Source organism: Equus asinus, chromosome 25 (assembly GCF_041296235.1).
Source record: "Equus asinus isolate D_3611 breed Donkey chromosome 25, EquAss-T2T_v2, whole genome shotgun sequence".
Lineage (NCBI taxonomy): Eukaryota > Metazoa > Chordata > Mammalia > Perissodactyla > Equidae > Equus > Equus asinus.
The window spans coordinates 53721444-53747533 of record NC_091814.1 but is presented as its reverse complement, the minus strand read 5'-3'; the positions used below and the strand labels follow the sequence as shown (position 1 = coordinate 53747533).

The following is a 26090-nucleotide window of genomic DNA, read 5'->3' as shown; positions in this document are numbered from 1 at the left end:
CTCATTTTTCCTCAGGAAATAATATTAGAAACTGAATCTTTTCTGTTTTTTACAACAGTGTCTTTGTGCATCTCGCTCTGTATTATGATCAGAATGTCTTGTAATAATAAGATGAGCAGTGGATAGTAATGAAATGTGTTTACATATGAACCATTAGATTTTCACTTGCTTACCTTGGTGGTTCAGGCCTCAGTCTAACCCCAGACCACCTTCATAACTTCGTCTCCCCCTCTTCTTAGCCACATTTGAGCTCTCACAGCACTTTGTACCTTTCTTAGAGCAAATACCATGTTGTGCCTTGCTTTGCTTGCGGGCAGTGACAGTAACTTACTCTTGTTTGTGTTCTACCTTCCACTGTCTTTTTGTGGATAACTTTTTTATAGTACTCGTCTTTAACATTATAATTATTTTCTTGTCTGTCACCCATACCTAACTGTGAACAACTTATGGTCTAGGAACATGACTTGTTTATCTTTGTAAACCAAGTGCCTAACAGAGTATCTAAAATTGTTAGTTTGGATTTGTGGATTTCATTTTTTATCTTGCACATGGTGTCTTCCACTTCTGGTATAGAAGTTCTTGACATTTTCCTCCCCCACCCAGCCGTTTCCAGTTAATTCCATCTCACTCTCTTAAGATTCAACTGAAATGTCACCTCCAGGAAGTTTTCCCTGACGTTCCCTGCTCCCTTCCCCCTGAATCTTCTGTCTGTTCTAGTCATAACCTATGCGTGTCCTTTGTTGAAACAAACCACAGCCCTTACCTGTGCACCCCACCAGACTCCCTATCCCCCTTTTCTCTTTATTTTTCCATAGCATATATTTGTATCTAATATTCAGTATTTTTCATTTTTATTGTGTATTTCCCCACACTAGAGTGTGAGCTCTGTGAAGACATGATTTCTGTCTCTCTTCGTCACTGTTGTATCTCTTACATCTAGAACAATGCCTGCCACATAGATGCTCGGTAAGTATTTCTTTAATGAGTGAATGAACAGGTTTGAGAACACTGAAGAGCAAGGACTATGTTGCTTTCATCTTTATAACCTCAACACCTGGCACATCGATGCTCAATAAATGTTGAATGAAGCATTTATTCTTATAGCAGGATCTTTTTTCTATATGATATTTCTTGGTTCTCTTTTGTTGTTGTTTATACCTAAATAATTATATAAAAATAGAAAATGCACATAAGCAAAAAGGATTGTCTCACTGCAAATAGGAGATGATTCGGTCTTAAGTTTTGTGTGTACAGGCATAACTAAAGGTTTGTCAAAAGCTATTTCCTGTAAAAGTAAACCCATTCATTCAAAAGGAGGCATTTTTTTTGAATTGTAGAGATGGACAGTCTTGTTAGGTCAAGAAGTTAATGACAGGAAACAGCTGAGTAATCCCTCTGTCCCTATTTCAAAGTAGTCGTTCATAATTAGAATAGATAATAAAGGGAGTATAGAGCTTCAGATGGGCTGGATTCGTAAGAGGAAATCACATACACTGCAAGTTAGATTCATTCCCAGTTTAATTAGCCAATGATGCTAAATGTTATTGGAATCAAAGTAGCCTCAGAACAGGTGGAGTATGTCTAATGTGGCTTCCCTTGCTCTCCACATTCTTAATTGGTGGAAATGAGGGCAGGCAGCTGCTATGACACTGTCCATACTAGTAGGGTCTTATGAGATCTGACAGTAAAAAGGGCTTCTTGCCTTGTTATGTATTCAGGGTTTAGGTCTCCATTCAGAATACGTCATCTTTGAGTCTCTGTTGAAAACAGGGAATATTTACAAATATTTTCTAGGATTCCAGCAAACTCAGTTCTCTGCAAGCAGTTTTCCTTACTCTGATTTAGTTCTGGTTTTTGATGAGTGATTCTGATACTGGGTCTGAGACCCACAGCAGCAAATCCATTTCCTTGCATTGAGGAAAAGAATCTGAGGCCACTGACATTAGAGAAAAAAGGTTTTTTTCGTGTTTAAAGTATCACAGTTATCTTTAGATACAACTAGATCCTGACGAGATTACCAAACTGTAATGCTATTATGAGTTTTAATTTCTGGCCTCAAAGGCTTGATCTGTTTGGAAAATATTAATGTTATCTCTTAAGGATTAAATGTCCTTACTTAAGAAAAACTAGGTGGTACAGGAGTTCAGATTTGAGAAGGATTGTTTATAGTTAGGTTGGCCCTTAAAGTTTTCCTAAAGGAAGTAGAGTCTCAGCTGAATGTTGACTCTAGGACTTTCAGAATAGAGAAGATGGCGGAGGGGTCTGCATGCTGATCCCGTTGTGAGGATGTCATCTTCAGCTTTCTCTCTGACTCCTCCTTCCTCCCCCCTTCCTGTCCTTCCTTAGTATGTATGTTTCCTCTCCCGTTTACACATTTTAAAATTAATGTTCACAGGGCGTAGATTTCCATTCTCATTTATGGAGAAACGATAGCAGGAGTAGGGTAGATGAGAAGACTCTCCTCCCCCAGCAGACGTACTTCGGGACAGCGCTGAAACAGCAGAGGTCAGTGTCCTTTAGAGACACACGGCTTTGGACACTGACCACTTTAGAGACAACAGTGAAGGATAAACTGAAAGGAAGCTCATTTTAGGAAAAGTGAAACTGAACAAAAACTGAAGCTGTTATCACTAATTGTAACACTCATGGTAGAGAATTTGAAAAGTACTATTGATGTATCTACTATTAACATTTTGATGTGTTCCCTATTTCGAGACTTTTTTTGGTCAAAAGTTGTCTTTATTGGGGCTGGCCCCGTGGCCGAGTGGTTAAGTTCGCGCGCTCCGCTGCAGGTGGCCCAGTGTTTCGTTGGTTCGAATCCTGGGCGTGGACATGGCACTGCTCATCAAACCATGCTGAGGCAGCGTCCCACATGCCACAACTAGAAGGACCCACAACGAAGAATATACAACTATGTACTGGGGGGCTTTGGGGAGAAAAAGAAAAAAATAAAATCTTTAAAAAAAAAAAAAAGTTGTCTTTATTTAATGTGGCAATATTTCTCATGAGCTATAAAATTTGATCCATTTAAAAATTTTAATTTTATTGTAAAATAAATATAACGAGTAACAAACTGTGAAGTAGAAACCAGAGGCTTAGATTTCTTGTACCTCATCACCTGCTATCTCTTTCTGAGCCTGACCTTGGCTGTGATTGTTGGTTAGTCACTTAGTTAATAATCTTTGCTAATAAGTGTTGAATTGGGCTCTTTGGTTATAGGATGGTCTAGGAGAAAGAGTAATGGGAGGAGTGTCAAGGGATTTTGAATTTCAGTCTGGGCTCCGTTACTGTCCAGCTCAGTTATGTCATTTCAGTGGAAGTATTGCTGTGTGTTTTTTGTTTTTCTCATTTGCAAATCAAGGGTGTTGATTAGTTCTTTCTGATGGTCACTGTCAGTTTTGCCTTTTCCAAAGTGTTATAAAAATGGGGCCATTCAGATGCTAGCTTCTTTCACTCAGCAGTGTGTTTGCAGTTTGTCCCTGTTGTCTGTGTTGTAGCTCAATTTTATCTCTTTTCCTCCCTCCCACAAACTGTTGGAGGGAGAAGTACCAAATTTATTGCAGTAGTAAATACAAGGTACAGATTACTGCTTTTGGGTTCCAGAGGTAGGAAACATAAAGGAAGGTAGCATTTAAGCTGTGACTGAAAGGAGTTTAAAAGTTTGAAACCTGTGCAATGCTGGGTAGTATAAACTATTCTTAAGAGAGGAGACCTTTGTGTATTTGATCCTTGACTGCTGGCTATAAGGAGAGAAACAGAACTTCCTGGGAGATGAGGACTCCCCTGTTCTTGAATTCCATGTAAATTCGACTCTCCAAGCTGGGCCTTCACTTAGCGTGCTGGTGCTGTCTTGGATTCTCCTCTAATTGACTTTGTCACATTCCTCATTACATGTTCCCAAACCTTTTCTCTTGTCCAGAACTTTTCTGTCTTATTTCTGTTTTGCTGTTTTTGTTTTTGATTACTGAGGAAGTTCTGCCTACCTGATTTGAGCCCCACCATCTCCCTCCTCAATGCTTTACATTTTTTTCTGTTTTCACCACCGTCTCCTTTTCTTTTTCAACTAAGAAAGAAGTCCCTTCTTTGCCATTTATAATCCTCTACTTCTCACTCTTAATTCTGTCTCTTCCCGTTTTCTTCAGGTTCCTGCCTCATCTTTTACTCTCCTCTTGTTCTTATGTCTTCAGAGCTCTGTCCGCATAGACTCTTTCCTTTCAGTCTTTTAGCGTGCTCAGGTTTATCGGCCTATAAACTTTCCCTCCACCCCATCTGCCCCTTTGAGCCACCATCCTCTCATGCTGCCCCCACTACCAGACCTACTAAAGGAATGAGCCCCACTCACAACCTTGGCTGCATTACCACCTGCATTTTCCTTTGGTCTTGGCAGTCTGGATGTGGCCCTAAAGTTTTACTGCACCTATTTTGTCATTGTCAGTGTTTTTCTTTTACCATTTTAATGTAAATGTAATCATTGTAAAAACCTGTGTGTAAACATATATATATGGTTTAAATACTCATGTGCCTACAACTCTGGCCGTGAAATAGAATGTTACCATGTGCCAGAAGGCCACTGTAGGTCTCCCCTGGTCCTGTTCCAGTTTTCTACCACAGAGATAACCATCATCCTGGATTTAGTGTTGATGGTCACATTGCTTTTCTTTCCAAATTTTTTTCGTCTATGTATTTATTATTATCCTCAAGTAATACATTACTTAGATTCACCTGTTTCCATTATGTCAACGGAATCATATATATATTCTGTGATGGATTTCTTTTGCTTAACAGTATGTTTTTGAGATTCATCCAAGTTAGTGCACACATTCATAATTCATTTTCACTGGATATAATATCCCATTATGTGAATATATCACAATTTTTCTATCCATTCTGTTATCAATAGACATTTGGGCTATTTTTAGGCTTTTGCTATTTAAAACATTACTGCTGTAAATAATTTTGTACTTATCTCTTGATGCATGTGTGTGAAAAAGTCTCCAGCATGTCTCCTTAATAGTGTAATCGCTGAACTGTTTCCACTGTTACTCAGTACTGCCAGCCAGTTTTCCAAAGCACTTGTACTGGTTTATGCTGCTACCAACAGCAGACAAGACACAGCCTTGCCAAAACTTGGTATTAACCAACTTTGTAATTTTAATCAATTTAGTGGGTGTCAAATTGGATCTCGTTGGGGTTTTAATTTGCATTTCCCTAGTTTTCAAGGAGGTGGACCATATTTTCTTGTGTTTGTGGTCCATTTACATTTCTTCTTTTGTGAAATTTTTATTCATTTCTTTTTTCTATTGGGTTGACTTTTGTCGATTCATAGTTCTTTGTGTGTTCTTAATACTAGTCCTTTGTTGTTTGTATGTATGGGAAACATTTTCTTTGTTTCGTTCACTTTATGAAGTCCTTTGATGAACAAAGCTTTTAATTTTAAAGTAGTTAAATTTATGTCTTTTCATTTTAGGGGAGTCTTGATAAAGAAATCCTTCTTTTTCTCAAGGTTATAATGATATTTTTCTTACGTTGTCTTCTAAAAACGTAATAGTTTTGCACTTCACATTCAGGCCTTTAATCCTGAAATTTTCTTTCTTCTTTATTTTTTTTGTATGATATGAATTGATCTGATTTCATTTTTTCCCCCAAATGGATACCCAATTATCCATTTGTTGAAAACTCCATCCTTTCTTCACTGATTTGCAGTAACATCTCTGTCACATTTCAAGTGTCCAAAGATATTTGTGGCCCTGTTTCCAGACTCTCCACTCTGGTCTGTTTGTTTATCCCTGTGCTAATATCACACTGTTCTGATTATTATTGCTCTACAATAAATCTTGATATCTTGATAGTGCAAGTCCCGCTACTTTGTTCTTTTTAAAGAGCATCTTGGCCCTTTGCCTTTCTATTTAAATTTTAGAGTCAGCCATCGATTATAAAAAAAAGGTAAAGAAAATAACCTGTTGAGATTTTGATGGGAAATTGCCTTGAATCCATAGATCAGTTTGAAAGAACTGATAATTTTTACAATGCTGAGTCTTCCAATAAGCGAGCATTTATTTCTCTTCTTTATTAATTTTTAAATAAAGTTTTATAATTTTCTGCTTAAATAGGACTTGCTATAGTTTGATAGATTTATTCCTAGGACTTTATGTTTTTGTAGTGTTATGAATAAAATTGTTCAAAACTTTTTTCATTTAGCATATAACAAAGGCAATTTTTAAGTATATTTGTGTGCTGCAACCTTATTAAACTCTCTTATTCTACTAATAGATTGTTAGATTCCCTAGAATATTCTATATGCATAGTCAATCATCTGAGAAGAAAGTTTTATTTCTTTTTTCCAACCCATGTGTTTTCTTTTCGTGCCTGTTTTGCTGGCTAAGCCTTCCAGGAGCTGGCACCTTTATCTTGTTCTTAATCTCAAAGGGAGTGCTTTTAATGTTCCTCGTCATCAAGTTACGGAAGTTTCTTTCTATTCCTAGAATTTTTATCATAAGGGTATATTGAATTTTATCTAAAGGTTTTCTGTATCCTTTGAGATGATTGTATGATTTTTCCCCCTTTAGTGAATGTGATGAATCATATTAATTGATGCTTTTATCTCCAAACCAACCTTGCATTCCTGGAATAACTCCATCTTAGTCATAATATTTTATCTTATTAGATTATTTGTGCTATTATTATTTAGGATATTTTCAAGTATGTTTTGTGAGTAAAACTGGCCTGTATTTTTGTTTGCTTTTCATACTTGTCTTTGTCAGGTTTTGGTATCAAGGTTATGCTGGCCTCATAAAATGAGTTATGAAGTGTTTCCTTCGCCCCTCCCACCACCCTGGAAAAGTTGTTTAAGATTACAATTATTTGTTTCTTGGATTTTGGGAAGCAAGCATAGTAAAATTGTCTAGGCTTTCATTTTCTTTGTGGGAAGATTTTTACCTACTAATTCAATTTCTTCAAATGCTGTGGGACCCTTTGGATTTTCTATTTCTTCTTGAGTCAGTCTTGGTAAGTTATATTTTCTAGAGAGTTACCCATTTCTAAGTTTTAACTTTATTGGCATGAATTTCATTGGTTCATGATAAGCTCTTTTTAGTATCTACAGCATTTTGTGATTATGCCCTTTCTATTATCCTGAAGTTATTTGCTCCTTCTCTTTTTCTTGTTCCATCTTACCAGAAATTTGTAAGTTAACCAAGTTGATGTTTCTATTATGTGTTTTTTCCCTATTTTATGAAATTTTTGGCCTTACCTGTATTATTGCCTTTCCTGTCTTCTCTTTGAAGTAATTTCTTTCTGAATACCTGATCCGTATCTTTTCTGCACCCTGTGATAGTACTAAACTACCCCTCCTTGTAGCTTTCTCTTCCCTGGCTCCTGAGGCGGCACACTAGTCTTGAGGGATTTTTTTTTTTCTGCTTTTCTAACTGCTTCCTGTCTGGCTTTCTTGGTTTTGCATCTGCTAATGTAAGTGCCCTCTTATCTGCAACCTTCTTTTCTCTATATCCATTCTTTTTTTTTTTTTTTAAAGATTTTATTTTTTTCCTTTTTCTCCCCAAAGCCCCCCAGTACATAGTTGTATATTCTTCGTTGTGGGTCCTTCTAGTTGTGGCATGTGGGACGCTGCCTCAGCGTGGTCTGATGAGCAGTGCCATGTCCGCGCCCAGGATTCGAACCAACGAAACACTGGGCCGCCTGCAGCGGAGCGCGCGAACTTAACCACTCGGCCACGGGGCCAGCCCCTCTCTATATCCATTCTTAATTGATAGGCATTTTTACTCTCCTAATTTCATCTGTCACTTCTCCGTGAGTGATTAGACAGAATCAAAGGAGACCCAGTCCTTGTCTTGGCTCTTCCACTAACTAGCTGTGACATCTTGAGCAAATCACTTAAGATTCCTTAATCTCTGTTTCTTCACCACTAAGTTAAGGAGGTTGGATACAAGATCTGTGAGGTTCACCTCAGTAATATTGTTCTAGTGACAATCTTATAGAATGTTTAGCTCTGGCCTCTGTCATTCTAAATGCCTTCTGGATCGCTTAATTTTTTTTTAAGGTTTCTCAAGCTCTATGTATCTTATATTAATTTTCTTACATAATTTACTTTCTCTCCAACCTGTCAATTCCCCTGGTTCCTCATTTGGATGTTTCTGTTTTCCCAGGCACACATTTGGTTTTGGCTCCCAACATCCCTGTCTCCCCATACTGTCTTCGTATTCAAGTCTGATTAGGGTGTCCGTGTGTATCTGTTCCCCTCTCCTTTCCCTTTAGTCCACTTTCGGTCTTTATGTTTTACAAGAATGATATCTGTGTAATACCTACTTTTTCCCACCCTCACCCATCCAGTGGAGCCTCAGCACTTTCTTAAAAAGTACTAGCCTTTGCCTCTTAAATCTGTTTATCTCAGTTGATGTCAAAGAGTGTTCTTTTTACCTTACTGGCTTTGGTACCATACCTTTATGTCATTGCACCCAAGCAGCAGTGCCAGGGCACTTAAGCAGTGTTCCCTGAAGGCCGTGGTGGTCACCTCTGCCCCAGGGACCCCGGGTGTCAGTCCGTCTGTTGTGTGGTGCTTTGTGATTTGCAAGGGGCTTGTTATCGTTTTTATGGGAACTTGAAAGTGGAACCAGTATTTAGAATTTTCATGGTCTCCATGAGAGTGAAATATTGGGTTTTAGAAGACTTTCTAATTAGTACTGTGTTAATCTCTGAGTGCTTGTCTCTGTTTTTCAAAATTTCATCTTTGAGCTTTGTTGATTTATTTAATATATCTTGAGCATATTTCTCGAATGGTGCACAATCTTAAAATCTTAACATAAGTAATGATTTCCTAAATAGAGATAGAGATAGCAGCTAATGACAAAATGTGCAATTTTAAAAGAGTGAAACTTCTGTATTGGCTTATGGAAGTGACCCTAATTGCTTTAAAATTTATTTCATGGTAGTTTCTCACTACTTGACACAACCATGCACTCTTTTAATTTCATTAACTCTATATGGCTGGGTAGTTCTGTAGTTTCCTATTTATGGGAAACTTTAGGAAACAACCAATCACTGAGATTTTTAAGGAGGTGAAATATATATACACTGCTTTTATAATTATCTCAAGGAAACCTTAACTAGCTCTTTTGATCATGTGATCTACCTAATTTTTCTTATTGAAGTGATACTTTTGCTAGAAATTGGTCAGGATATAGAATGGCAGAAGTTAGCACCCTTTTAAAAATACTGTTTCAGGATTCTAGCTTGTCCTCTCCTAACTGGTCTGCTCTGTGTGCACACAGGGGTGCTGACGAGAAGAGGGGGTGTTTGAGTGTGGGAAATGGAAGTTCAGAACCACATTCATGTGTCTCTGATTCTTGCAGGTTCCTGTAGTCTGTTATATTCTATTCAGTACGAAGTATTCTGATTATTTCTAAATAACAGCTGGATATAGTAATTTGAAAACGATGTATTACAACCCTTAGAAAATGTTTCTGGGTATTAGGGTGATAGGTCTTTCTATAAATTATTACTATTCTAAAATCAGATCTCAGCATAAGTGGGTAAAGAGCTCTAGTATAACGTTTAGAAAATTGTAGTCATAACAGAGCCCTTGCTAACTGGTATATGCAGCAATCAATACTTTGGGATTGAAGAAATTGGTAAAACTATTTTGTTTATCATGTAGTGGTTGCTTTTGCCGTCAGATTGTCATTTATTAAAGCATTTAAGTTAAGAGTAAATGTGCCTTGCTCTTGGCAAAATCACCAGTGCATTTCTTTATCGTAAGAGTGAGATGAGAAGAGAGCCTCCATCCCTCCTTGGAGCTGTCTCGACCATTCTTTACAGCAGCGATGACGATGATAATCTCTTCCTTAAGGCCACCTTAAGTTTATGCTTCTTCTGACCCTAGTTGCTCTAGTCACTGCATTCGCTTCTGAATTCTCTAGCACTGTCTTATGATTGTAATTTGTTATTTATATTTTTGTTTCTGTTTCTTAAGCTTTATCTGTATTTATGTACTGCAATGCTGCTTTTAGAAGAGAAATCGTTTTACTGTATTTCCTCCTTTTGCATCCCTTCTCCTCCTTGGAGATACTTGGAAAAGTGCTTATACAAAAATAGGTGCCTGATAAATGTTGAAGTCTAGTGCTTTATTTCAGTTGAATTTATGTTTTTAATAGTTATATTATTTTGCTTGCTTCCTAGGCACACAAACCAATGGTTTGGACTTTCAGAAGCAGCCTGTGCCTGTCGGAGGAGCAATCTCAACAGCCCAGGCCCAGGCTTTCCTTGGACATCTCCATCAGGTAGAATGTTCTGCTCGACCATAAGTGAGAGTAAAAAGTAGAGGCATGAAATGCTAGGGTCTGGGGGACTTATTTCAGAATGTGGGACTTTTTAAGTTGATTAAAGCCTAATGCGGGGCCAGCCCCGTGGCCGAGTGGTTAAGTTCATGCACTCCGCTTTGGTGGCCCAGGGTTTCGCCTGTTTGGATCCTGGGCACGGACATGGCACTACTCATTAAGCCATGCTGAGGCGGCATCCCACATGCCACAATTAGAAGGACCCACAACTAAAAATGTACAACTATGTACTGGGGGTCTTTGGGGAGAAAAAGGAAAAATAAAATCTTAAAAAAAAAAGCCTAATGCGAATTGCATCTACCTGTGTCATTCTGAATGGTTAGTGTGGGGATCCTCTAGTTCAGTTGACTGTGTACCTGTTGACCCCAGCCTTGTTACAAATGGATGTGTATAACAACTGAGTTACTGTTTTTTGTGAGCATGAGTCTGTGGTGGCTCAGAGGAGGTAGTAGATTACAAGGTCATCCAAAATGATGTAGCCACTGCTGCCTGAGACTGCTGTGTACGTCTCAGAACTCATATCCCTCCTTTAAAACAGTTTCAAACCATTTTGATTTGGGCAACTACTGAGAGCCTTTTGCTTGGTTGTGAAGCCCCTGGTTTGGAATTCAAAAAGATCTGTCTCAACTTTATTACCCTTATATTTCGTGAATTTTTCCTGAGTCTAAAACAGGCTATGGATACCATTCATCGATGTTCGAGCTATAATATCAAGGGAAAGGGAATATAGAAACAAACATTACTCCACGATAGTTTTGGGATATGGGAGCTGGTTGAAGATGGAAAGGAAAACAGATTGAGTGTCTCCACTTCTCAGTTTATGTTCACAACTATGTATTACAGCAATACTTTGCACATCTTGGTGGTCTCTACCTCAAGTTAAAACCTAGAACGAGTTTAATGCTCAAAATGTGTTGGCCGGCAGTGTTGGTGGTAGTGACTCTAGTGATGGTGGTATCTGATGGTGTTAGTGTGATGACTCAATGAAAAGCATGTATGAACATAAAACTGCCCAGATTACATGTTGGCATGTTAAGTTATTGTGAACTGAATGCGTATACTACTACTCTAGTCTTTTCATCAAATACGTCTTCAGACTACCTGAACTAGAAAAGAAACTCCCTACTTGAAAACAGGTAAAATTTTAGAAAGCTATTCTAAAGCCCATTTATTTGTCCACAAATTCAAAGGGATACTATGTAGGCAAAGGTTGGCATCTTCTATTAGATTGAGGCCTAGTTGTCATACTTTTGCTCAGGAGAGCATAGCTTTGTTTAGATCTTTGAAAGTAGACCAACTTCTATGTGAAACTTCTAGATAAAATATTAAGATGATTTAACTTGTAAAATAATTTAAGGAGGCCAGCCCTATGGCCAAGTGATTAAGTTCTCGTGCTCCACTTCAGCAGCCCGAGGTTTGCTGGTTCGGATCCTGGACATGGACCTAGCACTGCTCATCAAACCATGCTGTGGCAGCATCCCTCACAGAGGAGCTAGGAGGACTTACAGCTAGGATATACAACTGTGTACTGGGGCTTTGGGGAGGGAAAAGTAAATAAAATAGAATAATTTAGGAATATATAAAAATTTATTTTCACGTTGACTTTCTTCTAAGAACTTATTCTAACCTCCAAAAAGTTTTCTGGTTTCTTAAGAGGAATAGCATTTTTAGTAGAGTGTAGTCAATTATGTGGCACATGTTAAGCCTCTTTATCTGGCTTAAATTTGTGATGGTCCAAACATATAAAAAAATTCCTGAAAGTACATAGATGCCACGTAGTCTTCCTTGCTCAGGTCCAAATTCCAAGATGAGTGCGACTCTTCTTGCACTAGCTCCAAGGCCTCCAGATCTAACCACTGATTACCAAACTCACTGAACCTCCAATACTCCCCAAACCAAAGGACTACACCAGAGAACTTTATTTGAAACCTTGGCATCATTGAATTTCCCATCAAGATGCAAGTCCCTGCAGAATTGTTCACCATCCGATTAGACACATAATTAACATACAATATGATACTTACCTTCTGTTTCCAGCTCCCTTATTGACCAGGTTCGCACGCTGAACCTTTCTTACCATAATTATAAATATGTATACACATATACAAAATAGATTAATTTAGGTCTCTTTCACCTTAAACTATAAGTTTCATTAGGATGGCAACCTTTTCTTCTTTACCTATATCTTAGCATTTGCCAAAGAGCCCAAAGTATAATAGATGTTTGATAATTATTTGTTGAATAAATGAATAGATAATGAATGAATGGTAAAATGTATGGGAATACAGAGGAAGAAATGATTAGCTCAATCTGTACTAGCTAAGACATTTATCAGAGAGAGGGTAATTTTTGAGCTAAGTTTTGAAGGATTTTGGGGGCTAGCTAAATGGAGTGATAAAGGGATGTTCTCACTTTTTATTTTTAGCTTTCTATTTTGAAAACTTTCAAATTTATAGAAAAGTTACAACAATAGAATAGTTTTCACTGAAAGCCTTTCACCTGAAATCACCAGTTATAATTTTATCATATTGTCTTTATTTCTTCAGGTGTGTGTACACAAAGACAAAATATATCTTTTTTTAAAAATCATTTCAGAGTAAGTTGCAGGCATTTTGACATTTTACCTCTAAATACTTCATGTTTTCCTAAAAACAGCATTCTCTTATAAAACTATAATACAAATTTCAAATTCCAGAAATTCAGCATTGATACAATATTATTATCTAATATATGGTCCATATTTAAATTTTTTCTGATCCATATTCCGTCCCTCACTTTGAATTTAGTTGTCATGTCTATTTGGTCTTCTTTAATCCAGAACAGTTCCTCAGCCTGTCTTTGTCATTCTTGACACTGACATTTCATGAAGAGTGGAGATGAGCCATTTTATACAAGGCCTGTCAGTTCGAGTTTGATTGCTCCGTCATGATTGGATTCAGGTTACATGCTTTTGACAGGAATACAAAGAAGGCATATGATACCACTTTGTCCCATTATTGCGATATTAAATGTGATTATTTGATTTAAGGTAGTGTTTCAGATTTGTCCAATATAAAGGTAGCTTTCTTTTTCCTTGTAATTAAGAAATAATCCATGAGGAGATACTTTGAGACTTGTAAATATCCTATTCCTCAACAAATTTTTACCCAGGAACATCATGATTTGAATAAAATCACATAGAAACTTTATCTCCATTAAATTTTTGTACCTGAAACTCTTTCCTCTGGCTCTTTGGCTGACTTCTTAGCCTTTGATATTTTACTACAATTAGATTCAAGTTACACATTTTTGATAGGAATGCAGCATAAGTAATGGTGTAGTCTTCTTAGTGCTTCATACCAGAAGGAGCATGTCATTACTGGTGACTTTAACTGTGATCACTTGTCTTCCAGGTTTCCCCATTGTGAAGTTACTATTTTACCCTTTGTAATTAGTAAGTACCTATGGAGAGAGAGCTGAGAAAATGTGAATATTATGTTATTCCTCAAATTTCACCCATTAGTAGAGCATCCATTGATGACGCTTGCCTGAATTAGTTATTATTATCATGATTACCAAGTAATGATCCTTATTTTAATATAACCATGGTTTGAACTTTCCGAATGTATGAGATGTGAGTGTTAAATATTATGACAAACCTGCTTTACGAGGCCAGCATTACCCTGATAGCAAAACCAGATAAGAATGCCACAAGGCCAATATTCTTGAACATAGATGCAAAAATCCTCAACAAAATATTAGCAGACTGAATTCAACAATACATTAAAAGGATCATATACCATGATCAAGTGGGATTTATCCCATGGATGCAAGGATGGTTCAACATCTGCACGTCAGTCAACATGATGCACCACATTAACAAAATGAAGGATAAAAGTCATATGATCATCTCAGTAGATGCAGAAAAAGCATTTGACAAAATTGAATGTCCATTTATGATAAAAACTCTCAAAACAGGTATAGAGGGAACATATCTCATCATAATGAAGGCCATATATGACAAGCCCACAGCTAATGTGATACTCAATGGTGAAAAGCTGAAAGCTTTTCCTCTAAGATCAGGAACAAGACAAAGATGGTCACTCTTGCCACTTTTACTCAACACTGTATTGGAAGTCCTAGCCAGAGTAGTTAGGCAAGCAAAAGAAATAAAAGGCATCCAAATTGGAAAGGAAGAAGTAAAACTGTCACTGTTTGCAGATGACATGATATTATATATAGAAAACCCTAAAGACTCCATCAAAAAACTGTTAGAATTAAATAAATGAATTCAGAAATGTTGCAGGAAACAAAATCAGTACACAAAAATCTGTTGTGTTTCTAGTTACTAATAACAAAATATCAGAAAGAAAAAATAAGACAACAATCCCATTTACCGTTACATCAAAAAGAATAAAACACCTAGGAATAATTTGAACCAAGGAAGTAAAAAACCTGTGTACTGACAACTAGAAGACATTAATGAAAGAAATTGAAGCAGACACAGATAAATGGAAAGATGCTCTGTGCTCATGGATTAGAAGAATTAATATTGTTAAAAAGTCCATAGTACCCAAACAATATACAAATTCAGTGTAATCCCTATCAAAAGTCCAATGGCATTTTTCACAGAAATAGAACAAATAATCCTAAAATTTGTATGGAATCATAAGACCCCAAAGAAGCAAAGCAGTCTTGAGAAAGAACAAAGCTGGAGGCATCACACTCTCTGATTTCAAACTATATTACAAACCTATAGTAATTAACACAGTATGATATTGGTGTAAAAACAGATACAGAGATCAATGGAGCAGAATAGAGAGCCCAAAAATAAACCCACGTGTATATGGGTACTTAATGTACAACAGAGGAACCAAGAATATACAATGGGGAAAGTACAATCTCTTTAATAAATGGTGCTGGGAAAACTGGACAGTCAAATGCAAAAGAATGAAACTGAAGCAGTGTCTTGTACCATGCACAAAAATTAACTCAAAATGGATTAAAGACTTGAATGTAAGACCTGAAATCATAAAACTCCTAGAAGAAAACATAGACCGTAACCTCCTTGACATTGGTCTTAGTGATAATTCTTTGAATCTGACACCAAATGCAAAGCAGCAAAAGCAAAAATAAACAAATGGGACTACATCAAACTAAGAAGTTTCTGCACAGCAAAGAAAACCATCAATAAAATGAAAAGGCAACCTACCAAATGGGAGAAAGTATTTTCACATTGTGTATCTGTTAAGGGGCTAATATCCAAAATATATAAAGAACTCATACAACTCAATAGCAAAAAGCCAAACAGTACAGTTAAAAAATGAGCAGAATATCTGAATAGAAATTTTCCAAAGAAGACATACAGATGGCCAACAGGTACATGAAAAGATGCTCAACATCACTAATCAGGGAAATGCAGATCAAAACCACAAGACATATCACCTCACACTTGTTAGAATGGCTGTTATCCAAAAGGCTAGAAATAACAAGTGTTGACAAGGATGTGGAGAAGGGAAGCTTTGTACATGGTTGGTGAGAATGTAAATTGGCACAGCCACTGTGAAAAACGTTATGGAGGTTCCTCAAAAAATTTAAAAGAGAACTAGTATATGATCCATCAATTCTACTTCTGGGTATTTATCTGATATAGAAACAACCTAAGTGTCCATTGATGGATGAAAGGATAAAGAAATTATAGTGTGTGTGTGTGTGTGTGTGTGTATATATATATATATAAAATGGAATATTATTCAGCCATAAAAAAGGCTAGAATCTTGCCATTTGTAACAACATAGATGGACCTTGAGTGCATTATGCTAAGTGAAAGAAGTCAGACAGAAAGACAAACACTGTATGATCTCTCTTATGTGTGGAATCTAATAAATAAACAAAGAAGTAAGTAAAACCCCAGCTCCTAGATACAGAAAACAGATTGTTGGTTGCCAGCGGTGGGGGGTAGGGGGAGTGGGGTGGGGGGGAATGGATGAACTGGTTTTTTTCTGCTTGTTTTAGTTTAAATAAATTGATTTATTTAAAAATAAATAAATAAGACTAGCAGAGCTCCAAAAGTGTACAAAATTTCCAGCTCAGCAAGTCTCTTACACAAAGTGAGGGCCTTGATTGGGAAGGATTGTAAAATAAATAAATATTATGACAGATTCTTTATTTCACCCAGGAGTTATGACTATGAATGTTTTAAGGACTTGACTATGTAGGTGTGTATATCTGTAAGATTTTTACTCTGGTGTATACGTGGAAATTTTGAAATTAGAATGAGTAGGTAATTCTGCTAATTTATAATGATAAAAATAATGTATGTAAGCAGCTTGTTTTTATGTGTTCTTTAACATAATGTGGAAGATGAATTAAGTTTTTAGAATCTAAGAATCCTGTGAATGCAAAAAGAATGTCATATGAGGAGTGCCTAATACAAGTGTGACATTCCTGCTGATGCTAATTTAGTATGGGAAGACATCTTCAGAAGGGAAATTTTAACAGCATTTTCCGGTGGGAGGTGGAGGGACTGTGGGCTTGTCCACAAAGTTTTAAACCCATAAGATAGACCTCTTTGTAGTCTCAGTTCTAGCTCAGTGACATACACGTAGCAGAGGCTTGTGAAGTACTTGTTGATGACAACCTCTGATGAAGGATGTCAACAGTATCAGACTAGAACTTGCCCTCCTTACTTTGCTTGTAGGTCCAGCTCGCTGGAACAAGTTTGCAGGCTGCCGCTCAGTCTTTAAATGTACAGGTAAGCTGGGACATGGGATCATGGATCAATTTTTCTATCTGTTTTTTCCATGTTTTTCTAATCTTGTATATATATACAAGCATGCAATAATTTTATAATAGGAAATACTTAGATGTATTACTTTTTTAATTACTGAGTCTCATAAAGATCTAAAGAATGATAATCATCGCCATTACTGAAAATCAGTTTTACATTAAGCTGCTGTGAATGACTGCAGGGGAACAAGTCAAGTCTGCTTTCGCAGTTTTATGTGTAAGTTCAATAAAATGCTTCTCTGAGTTACATAGCTGTGTCACATACCTGCACACAAAGCTGAATAATCTCTTAAATGTCCTTTTGTTTTCAAATGTCTTTTTATTTGTCATTTTTCATGTCTTATAGAAACAATATAGTGCAGAGGAAAGAGTACTAAACTGAGAGATGGAGGTCTTAGGTTTGAATTCTCGTTCTGTGACTAACTAGCTGTGTGACCTTTGGCAAGTTGTTTAACTTCCTTGGGCTCGTTTTTTCTCATCTGTATTTAAGTGGGAAAGTTTAGAAGATTGCCAGCGTTCATCTTTGCTCTAAAATGTTATGATTCTAAGAATTTTAGTTAAACTGTTTATAGACATTGATGGGCTTCAGTCAAAATTTTAAAACAAACTTAAATCTGGCTACTTTGCTCCTATGAACCATATGACAAAACGTGCAAAATTTCGAGTATTATGCATTCCTTCACAGTATTTCCATCGACCTGCCGCTTCCTTTTATTATAGTGTTTAGGTAACTGACAGTCAAGAGGGAGAAACAGTATTCTGGAAGATTGATTTTAGTGTTGCTGATGACTAAAGACTTTGGGTTGAGCATTCCATGAAACCCAGTGGAATATGGACCTAGTAACACATGGAAACAAGAAGAGAAAAGAAGAGGAGATAATGTGACCTTCCTTTCTGAGGGAGAGGAGGCAGCAAATTGCCTTGGTTGCCATGGTAAACTTTCATCCCTCAGAGAGATGTTGGCAAACAGGCTGTATCTCCAGTGCAGAATGTTTACAGTCCTGCACCGTAATTATCTCTCATTGACTGGCAGAATTAATCAGAGCCTTTATGTTAATTAGCCTTGCTGTAGTCCCCAAAACAGGTGGTGGGAAATATGCAAATGTATGCAGAATTTTAATGCTCTGCATAACCAGTTTGAATTACCATAAAATTTTCTCTCAGTGCCCGTTTTAGGAGTGTGTTCTCTTTTCCTCTTGACTGCAGTGTTTTCCCTCTAAGCTTGGGTGTTACGTGATGGCAGATGCTAAATTTACAGCTCTTTAACATATTAGATGGAAAGTTCTGTGGGTCAGGTAATCCATCTCTGAAACGCTATATAAAGAAGTTTCAGACTGACCACCGAATCCAGTCAGAATGTTGGGATGGAGGGTCTAATGTAGAGATGGAGTGGAAATGTGCTCTTCCCTGCTGCTTATTTCCAGAGTTGAGGATTTGAGTCTGTGAAAAATTCTGTTGGTTTGTGGAGGACCAAATTATTTTTTCTTCTTAAAAATTATAATTGCAGCTTTGTTGGCATTGGAACAAAAAGTCTAAAAACTTAATATGTAAAATTAGAAAAATATATAAGATTTATAAGAAATGAAAAGAGTGAAACAAGAAAACTCGTGCCTGAATAAGTCCATGTTTTAAATCATTCTTCAAAGATGCAGTTCTAAGTACATTTCTTTTAATCAACTATTTGGAATCTCTTATTTCCACCCTCACCCCACTTCAGTCTAAATCTAATGAAGAATCCGGGGATTCACAGCAGCCAAGCCAGCCTTCCCAGCAGCCTTCAGTGCAGGCAGCCATCCCCCAGACCCAGCTTATGCTGGCTGGAGGACAGATAACCGGGGTAAGTTTCCACTGAGAGGACCGTGATACACTCTCTGTGTCAGAACTGCCATTGCCACCATCTGATTAGAACTGCTTGCTGGAGCAGACAGTAACATGGCTGTGCCTGGCACTGTTGTCTTCAGGGAACTTTCCACACTGTAAACAGCTCTGAAATAGGAATTATCTTTGTCATAAGTTTTCTTTCTTATAAAGGTATCTTTTCTTACAGTTGCAGAGGCTTTGGATGAACTAAGGACTTTTTTAAACCCACGTTTCAACTGTTGCTTCATCATCCAAGGGAGTCATTGTCCTATGGTTGAGACCATTACATTGATGAACATGTAATTGTCACTTTGGAGTTATGACATCACTGCAGATTAGGAAGAATGGATTAGTGCCTACAAAAGAAAAGATTTTCTTTAAGTTACTGTATAATGTTCTAGAATGAAACCTCTGGTCTCATATCCTGGCTCTGCAATTAGTAATTAGTATGGGCTAATTACTTCATCTCCTTGTGCCTCAGTGTACCTTCAGTTAAATGGAGATGTTAATAATACCTATGTCACAGTATTGTTATAAAGAGGAGTAACATATGTAAAACTCATAGAACAGTGCTTGGCACATAACATTCAATAAATATCATTTATTTTTACTGGTAGTAAATTGGCCTATGTGAATATATTAAGCTTTTAACTTTTCAGCTGTCTTTGCTTTAAAATATTCAAAATATTTTTCCAGTGTTGAAAATTTATTTATTAATGTCTTTAGGAGGGAGGCTAGGGGAATGGTAAAGAAGAGTTATTTGTTATTATTCAATTCACATCATATCAACCCACAAAATTTTTTATTTCCTTCATTTCAGTTAAGCATGCTTGGTGAAAGCCTCTTTTAATAATTGTTGCAGAATTGTTTACAAAATTCTATCAGTAGAGATTAATATATGTTTATATAGTGTAAAATATTTATAAACATACATTTAGAATATTGAGTTTTTGAATGGTTTGGTTTTGATGCTTATGCCTCTAATGCACAAATTGTATTGGATCCTTTTAGAAGGGGGTTGTACCACAAAGTCACTGTATGTATACTTCAGAATCTTACAGGAGTCCTCTTGTTTGATCAGAATATATCACCAAAAAGAAGGTAGAGCACACTTATTACTTTAAGTGTGTTTGAAATACGTTGCATTATGAAAGCAACTTTCTGTCTTCTCTAAATACATTTACTGTTTGACTGTTTGAGTTCTGTTTTGAGTGATGTGTCTACAATAGTCAGAGACACTTGGGATTCCAAGTTCCTGCGGCTGGAGCTTCTATTAAACCTGGGCATTAGGATTCATTTGCATATAAAGAGAGTTCGGTCACCACCTGTTTCACAGAGATAATACGTTGGAAAGGGGATGAAAAGTTGCAGAGACCCAATGCTTTCAATAACGGGAAAGAATGTCTTGAGGAGGGGTTCTAGGGAGATTTGGAAAAGAAACAAATGGAGCTCATATTCTTTAGTCAGATCTTAGGACGTAATGGAAATGATGGAATATGGCAGGGATTCATGCTAATGGGAAGCAGCTGGGCCTTATCAGTTCTTTCTGTGGTCAGATCCAGCATCCTTGTTCCTCATTCATCTGACTAATCACTTGCTGTTCTGTTGGGTGTAAATTTCTTTTCATGTCCTGTCAGCATTGATTCTTTTTTTTCTTGCTTACTAGTTAATTACTTTTTTGCCTGAACCCTAGGGCCCTGGACAAGCTTGAATGATTGTTTAAGTCCAGAGTGAGGACCGCCATTTTAATTTAAATGTTCTGCTAGTGATGGTGTTTGATTACTGATGAGCATTTTAGCCCCATGCTAACCACGTGCAGTTGGGTAGCTAAGGTCTAATACCACTTGAGTTACCTATTTCAAAGCAGTTGGCTTGTGTTAGGGGCCCTTCTTCTTCACCCCTTTCCAATGGTTTGTCCTAATTTCGTTTAGCTGACTTTGACGCCAGCCCAGCAGCAGTTACTCCTGCAGCAGGCACAGGCGCAGGCTCAGCTGCTCGCTGCTGCAGTGCAGCAGCACTCCGCCAGCCAACAGCACAGCGCTGCTGGGGCCACCATCTCAGCCTCCGCCGCCACGCCCATGACGCAGATCCCCCTGTCCCAGCCCATACAGATTGCACAGGTGAGTGAGTGACTCAGCTGGGGCGGGAGTGAGGACTGCGTTGGCAGGTTTTCTTTCTTATTAAATGCACTTTCTGATTGTTAGTGTGGCCCCCAGAGGCCTGAGGAGCTTAGATCAGTGAGGTAAGTGTCGCCTTCCTTACCACTGAACTGGAAATAATACATTTGCTTATTTGAGTTGATATAATAAACACATAACTGATTATTTGAATAACTGTTTATATTAAGTGACAATTCTTGAATAATTAGCTGCATGTTTCTGAAGCAGGGGATTACTGTATTCATTTTAATTAGCTGATTACGGCAGGCATGGGTTCTTTCATGTGCTCTGCAGTGCACGCTGCCACCCGCGTGTGAAAGTGATGGCAAGTCGTCTCTGTACCACAGAGGGACCACCTCTGTGCAGCACTGCAGGAGACTGTTGTTTGGTTTCAGTTCTCACGTTTTAGGGCAAAGTATCCAGAGATAATAAAAATTTATTTAAGAGGCATAGGTAATACTAGCAAGGAGGAAAGGTAAATGAAATCCTTTATCTCAAAAAAAAAAGGAAAAAGGTATAAGAAGTCATATCAGTAAAATATATGGAGAGTTATTCTGAGTCTAGTGCTAGACAATTGTCTTTATCCCCCCAGAGAAGACTCAGAAATGGACTTAATTGCAGCTAGATTTTGACTAAACATTTAAAAAGTACTAATTAACTATAAAAGAATTGGGGCGGGCCCAGTGGCGCAGCGGTTAAGTTTGCACGTTCTGCTTCGGTGGCCTGGGGTTTACCAGTTTGGATCCCGGGTGCGGACCTATGCACTGCTTGTCAAGCCATGCTGTGGCAGGCATCCCACATAAAATAGAGGAAGATGGGCATGGATGTTAGCTCAGGGCCAGTCTTCCTCGGCAAAAAGAGAAGGATTGGCGGCAGATGGTAGCTCAGGGCTGATCTTCTTCTTAAAAAAAAAAGTACAAAAGAATAGATGTCAGACTAATCTTTATGACTCTTATATACAGTCTTTATCCAGATAATGTTTTTGTTTTAGCCATTTTATCACCAAATAAATATTTTTAGTGCCTAAGCTGTGAGACTCTATGTTGACATTATTCTAATAAGATAATATGCATGAAAGCACACAGAAAATTCTAAAACACTAGGTCAGTGAAGGTGCTGTTGGTATGTTATGGATCAGATCTTTATATGGATAGCTATTTTTAAAAATTTTTACACTGATTTCTCAGTTGAATTGACTGGTACCACATTTCATGAATTGTTATACATCTTTTAATTTACTGATGCAGATTCAGACATAGCACTCTCAACTTTTCTTAAGAGAAAAATTGATCGAATATTTAAAACCTCAGCATATTCTTTTCTCACTTAATTTTTAAAACCCATGTTGGTCTCTATGTTAAAAAGCACAGCTATAACCATTTTTTCTGAGAGAATTTTAAATAATGATTGAAAATTAGGCTTAGCATAAATCATAACACATTATATGCCCACAAAAATAGGAAGTCCCTGCAGTGGCTCCAGGCGTCTTCACACCTCTGTGGAACACCGGGAGCTCACCTGTGTGGGAGGATGGAAGAATGTGAAATGGTGACTCTCCTTTCTATGTGACAGAATTCGTCATCTGGGAACCTTATGATTAAGCAAGCTATTATTTCAGAATCTCCAATCCATGTTTGAATTCTAATTTTCAGGATCTGCAACAGCTGCAACAACTTCAGCAGCAGAATCTCAACCTGCAACAGTTTGTGTTGGTGCATCCGACCACCAACTTGCAACCAGCGCAGTTTATCATCTCACAGACGCCCCAGGGCCAGCAGGGTGAGCGCCTCCTTAGAATTCGTTAGCGGTACACCAAGGCTGGCTGTTTATGTGACATACACGTTGACTACTATCATTTTGCCCTGAAACTGTCCCTTGGAACAATGATTTTATTAAATTGTATGTAACTTTAAACTCAACATTCATGTTAAGAAAAATATTTTTTTGTCATGTGTCGTCCTTCACTGTCCTTCATCTGTGTCATCACTAAGGAGGAACGAAGAGTTTGGCCAAAACTCTAAACGAAATCCTTCAACGTGCTGAACGTAAATCAGATCAATTGATTCTAGTGTTTCGATAGTTTTTTATGAGAACTTATTCAAAGAATGTGGGCTAAGCACTGAAAGTATGCTTCTAACAATCATTTGTTTTCTTGTAAAGTGTGAGAAGCAGAAGATGTTATGTTAGAAATTGTGCACATTTTCTGAGTTATAAAAAGCATCTTCAGAGCCTTTTAAATTGGTAAATATTGCTGTGTGATTTCTGTATCAAACAGTAAGTTGCGATCATGTTTGTGAGGTTGATTATGGAGTCAGAGTAAGAGACTATCGGGGAGTCAAGGCTTCAACTCAAGGAACATCAGTGCCTCTCTGCCGATTCCTCATTATTTGCTTGTTAGTCTTTTTCCTTGTTGATCATTCATTCCGAAATCTTTTGTTGTGCAAATACCTGTCCACTTAAAGGATAGCCTGTGCCCTTGATGCACTAGGCAGTTCTCTGGTCCAGCCCACATTGGCAGTTTCTAATGGATTCTGGGTTAAGAAGTTGAGCCTTTTTGGAGTTTCATGCAGCTTTCGTTTAGAGTACTGATTCATTTTCATCCACTCCTTACTAAAATAAAGCAGTGGCCAATCAGAAAGGCCATTCAGGTTACACGAAAGACATATCAGTTTTAGTTTAATATTCCATATCTCCTTGCCCAAGTTGTATTTTACAAGATTGAATTTTAGGCAAATCAGACATTACGAGTTTTAAGACCACTGAGATTATCAGGAGATCAGTTTTAAATTTTCACTTCACTTTCTTACTCTTTCTTTTGCCATATGTCCAAAGTAACCTTTAATGTTTCTGACGTACCGCGTTTGTATTTTATAGGCCTCCTGCAAGCGCAGAATCTTCTAACGCAACTACCTCAGCAAAGCCAAGCCAACCTCCTGCAGTCGCAGCCGAGCATCACCCTCACCTCCCAGGTCAGGCTTCTGTGGGGTTGCTTCCTCTTAGGCCGTTGTTTTGAGGGACTTGGGGACTTTGTTTAATTAAAAACAAAACCCCCAGAATGCCCTAATAAAAATAATCCAAATAGTTTTCAAAAACTGACCAAAAAACAAAATTTGACCAAAAATTCAAAGCTGGGCTTAACAGCTTGGTAAAGCAATGGTACCAAATTGATGTAGTCTTTGAAAATTTTCAAGGTGTCCCTATTTTCTTGTATGTTTGTAAAGAATAACTGTGTTCCTGGCAAATAAGCAATGAGTTCTGGCTCTTTGGCGCCTCCCCCGTACTTGGCAGTAGACATTGCCACTTGAGCTATGAACTCAGTACCTCCGGTAAGCCCAGCGCTGCCGCTTGCCCTTTCTCAGAAGCTGCAAAGAAGCTCTGCTCTCTGTGTCTTTTTTCTGCTCAACTCTCAGATGTTGCTGTAGCTCCTTTCTGCCAGAGTTTAACTGTATGAAAAGCACAGGTCTAGGCGCATAGAGGTTTAAGCTTTAGACCTACTTCTGCTGCTCGCTCAGCTGTGGCTCGGAGCGCATCGCTTCACCTCTTTGGACCTCTGTTTTCTCATCTGTAAGTTAGGTGATTGAACTGGCTGATCCTGAATCCCCGTCCTGAATCTCTGACTCTCTTTGTCAGTAGACATGGAAGTTATCACTGAATACTAACACATTGCCGGATTTGACAAAATTTAACATCTGTTTATCATTAAAAAAACCAAAAAACTTCTGCAAAACTGGTACAAGGCATATACCAAAAAACTCCAACATCTTAAAGACTGAATACTTCCCCCTGAGCTCAGGAGCAAGGCAGGGATGTCCACTGTTACCACTTTTATTCAGCATTATACTGAAGTTCCTGGGAGTGAAGAAGAAAGAAAGAACATAAAGATTAGAAAGGAAGAAGTCAAACTGTTTTAGTTGGTAGATGACATGATCGTATATGTAGAAAATCCTAAGGAATCTACAAAAAAGCTGCTCAAATTAAGTGAGTTTAGCAAGTATGTAAGATACAAAGTCAACATACAAAAATCTATCTACTAACAATGATCATTTGGAAATCAAAATTAAGAAAAATATTTACAGTACTTAAGGATAAATTCAACAAAACGTTTGTAAGACTTATACATTGAAAACTATGAAATATAGGTATTAAAGAAGACCTAAATAAATGGAGAAGATATAGTATGTTCATGAATCAGAAGATTAGGTTGTTAAAATGGGAATTCTCTCTGACTTAATCTGTAGATTCAACATAATCCCAAGGAATACCCAGCGTTTGTCTGTAGAAACTTGCATGCTGGTTCTTACATTTATCTGGAATTGTACAGGACATGGAATAGCCGAACAGTTTTGAAAAGTAAGGAAGTCGAAGGCCCACCTGATGCCAAGAATCATTATAAAGCTACAGTAATGAAGACACTGGGACACTGGCATGCGGATAGAAGCGGAACACGATAGAGGGTCCGATAGACCACAGACACGTGGCCGACTGATGTTACACAGAGGTGCCAGAGGGTTGCATTGGAAGGGAAAGCCTTTTCAAGAAGTGGTGCTGAAACAATGGGCTAGCCAAAGGCAAAAAAATGAACGTGGATCCCTCTTTCATACCATATACGAAGGTTAATTTGAAATGGGTTGTAGACGTACACTTGTAGAAGAAAACTTAGGGAAAAATTTTTGTGTCCTTGGGTAAGGTAAAGATTTCTTAAATGGGACACAAAAGCACTAATCATAAAATAAAAAATTGATAAATTTAATTTCATAGAAGTTAAAAACTTCTGTTAAGAGAATGAAAAGAAAAGCCACAGACTGGAACAAAATATTCTTAAAACTTGTATATGATAAAAGACTTAGATCCAGAATGTATAAGGAACCCATACAACTCAATAATAAGGCAAGCTGATTTTTTTAAAAGCGGGGGATGTACAGAATATTTCAAGATGCTTCACCAAAGAAGATATGTG

The 26090-nt window shown here is 37.6% G+C and overlaps 1 protein-coding gene across 5 annotated transcripts in view; it reads left to right on the top strand.

Moving 5' to 3' along the window:
• POU2F1 (POU class 2 homeobox 1) overlaps positions 1-26090 on the top strand; it is a 165366-nt gene that overhangs the window by 104116 nt on the left and 35160 nt on the right. For all 5 annotated transcript variants that reach the window (XM_070497625.1, XM_044757628.2, XM_044757630.2 and 2 more), the window contains 6 exons: positions 10189-10289; positions 17026-17079; positions 18832-18951; positions 20906-21094; positions 22786-22912; positions 24008-24102. In XM_070497625.1, coding sequence (XP_070353726.1) covers positions 10189-10289; positions 17026-17079; positions 18832-18951; positions 20906-21094; positions 22786-22912; positions 24008-24102 — 686 coding nt within the window. The remainder of the gene's footprint in view (positions 1-10188; positions 10290-17025; positions 17080-18831; positions 18952-20905; positions 21095-22785; positions 22913-24007; positions 24103-26090) is intronic.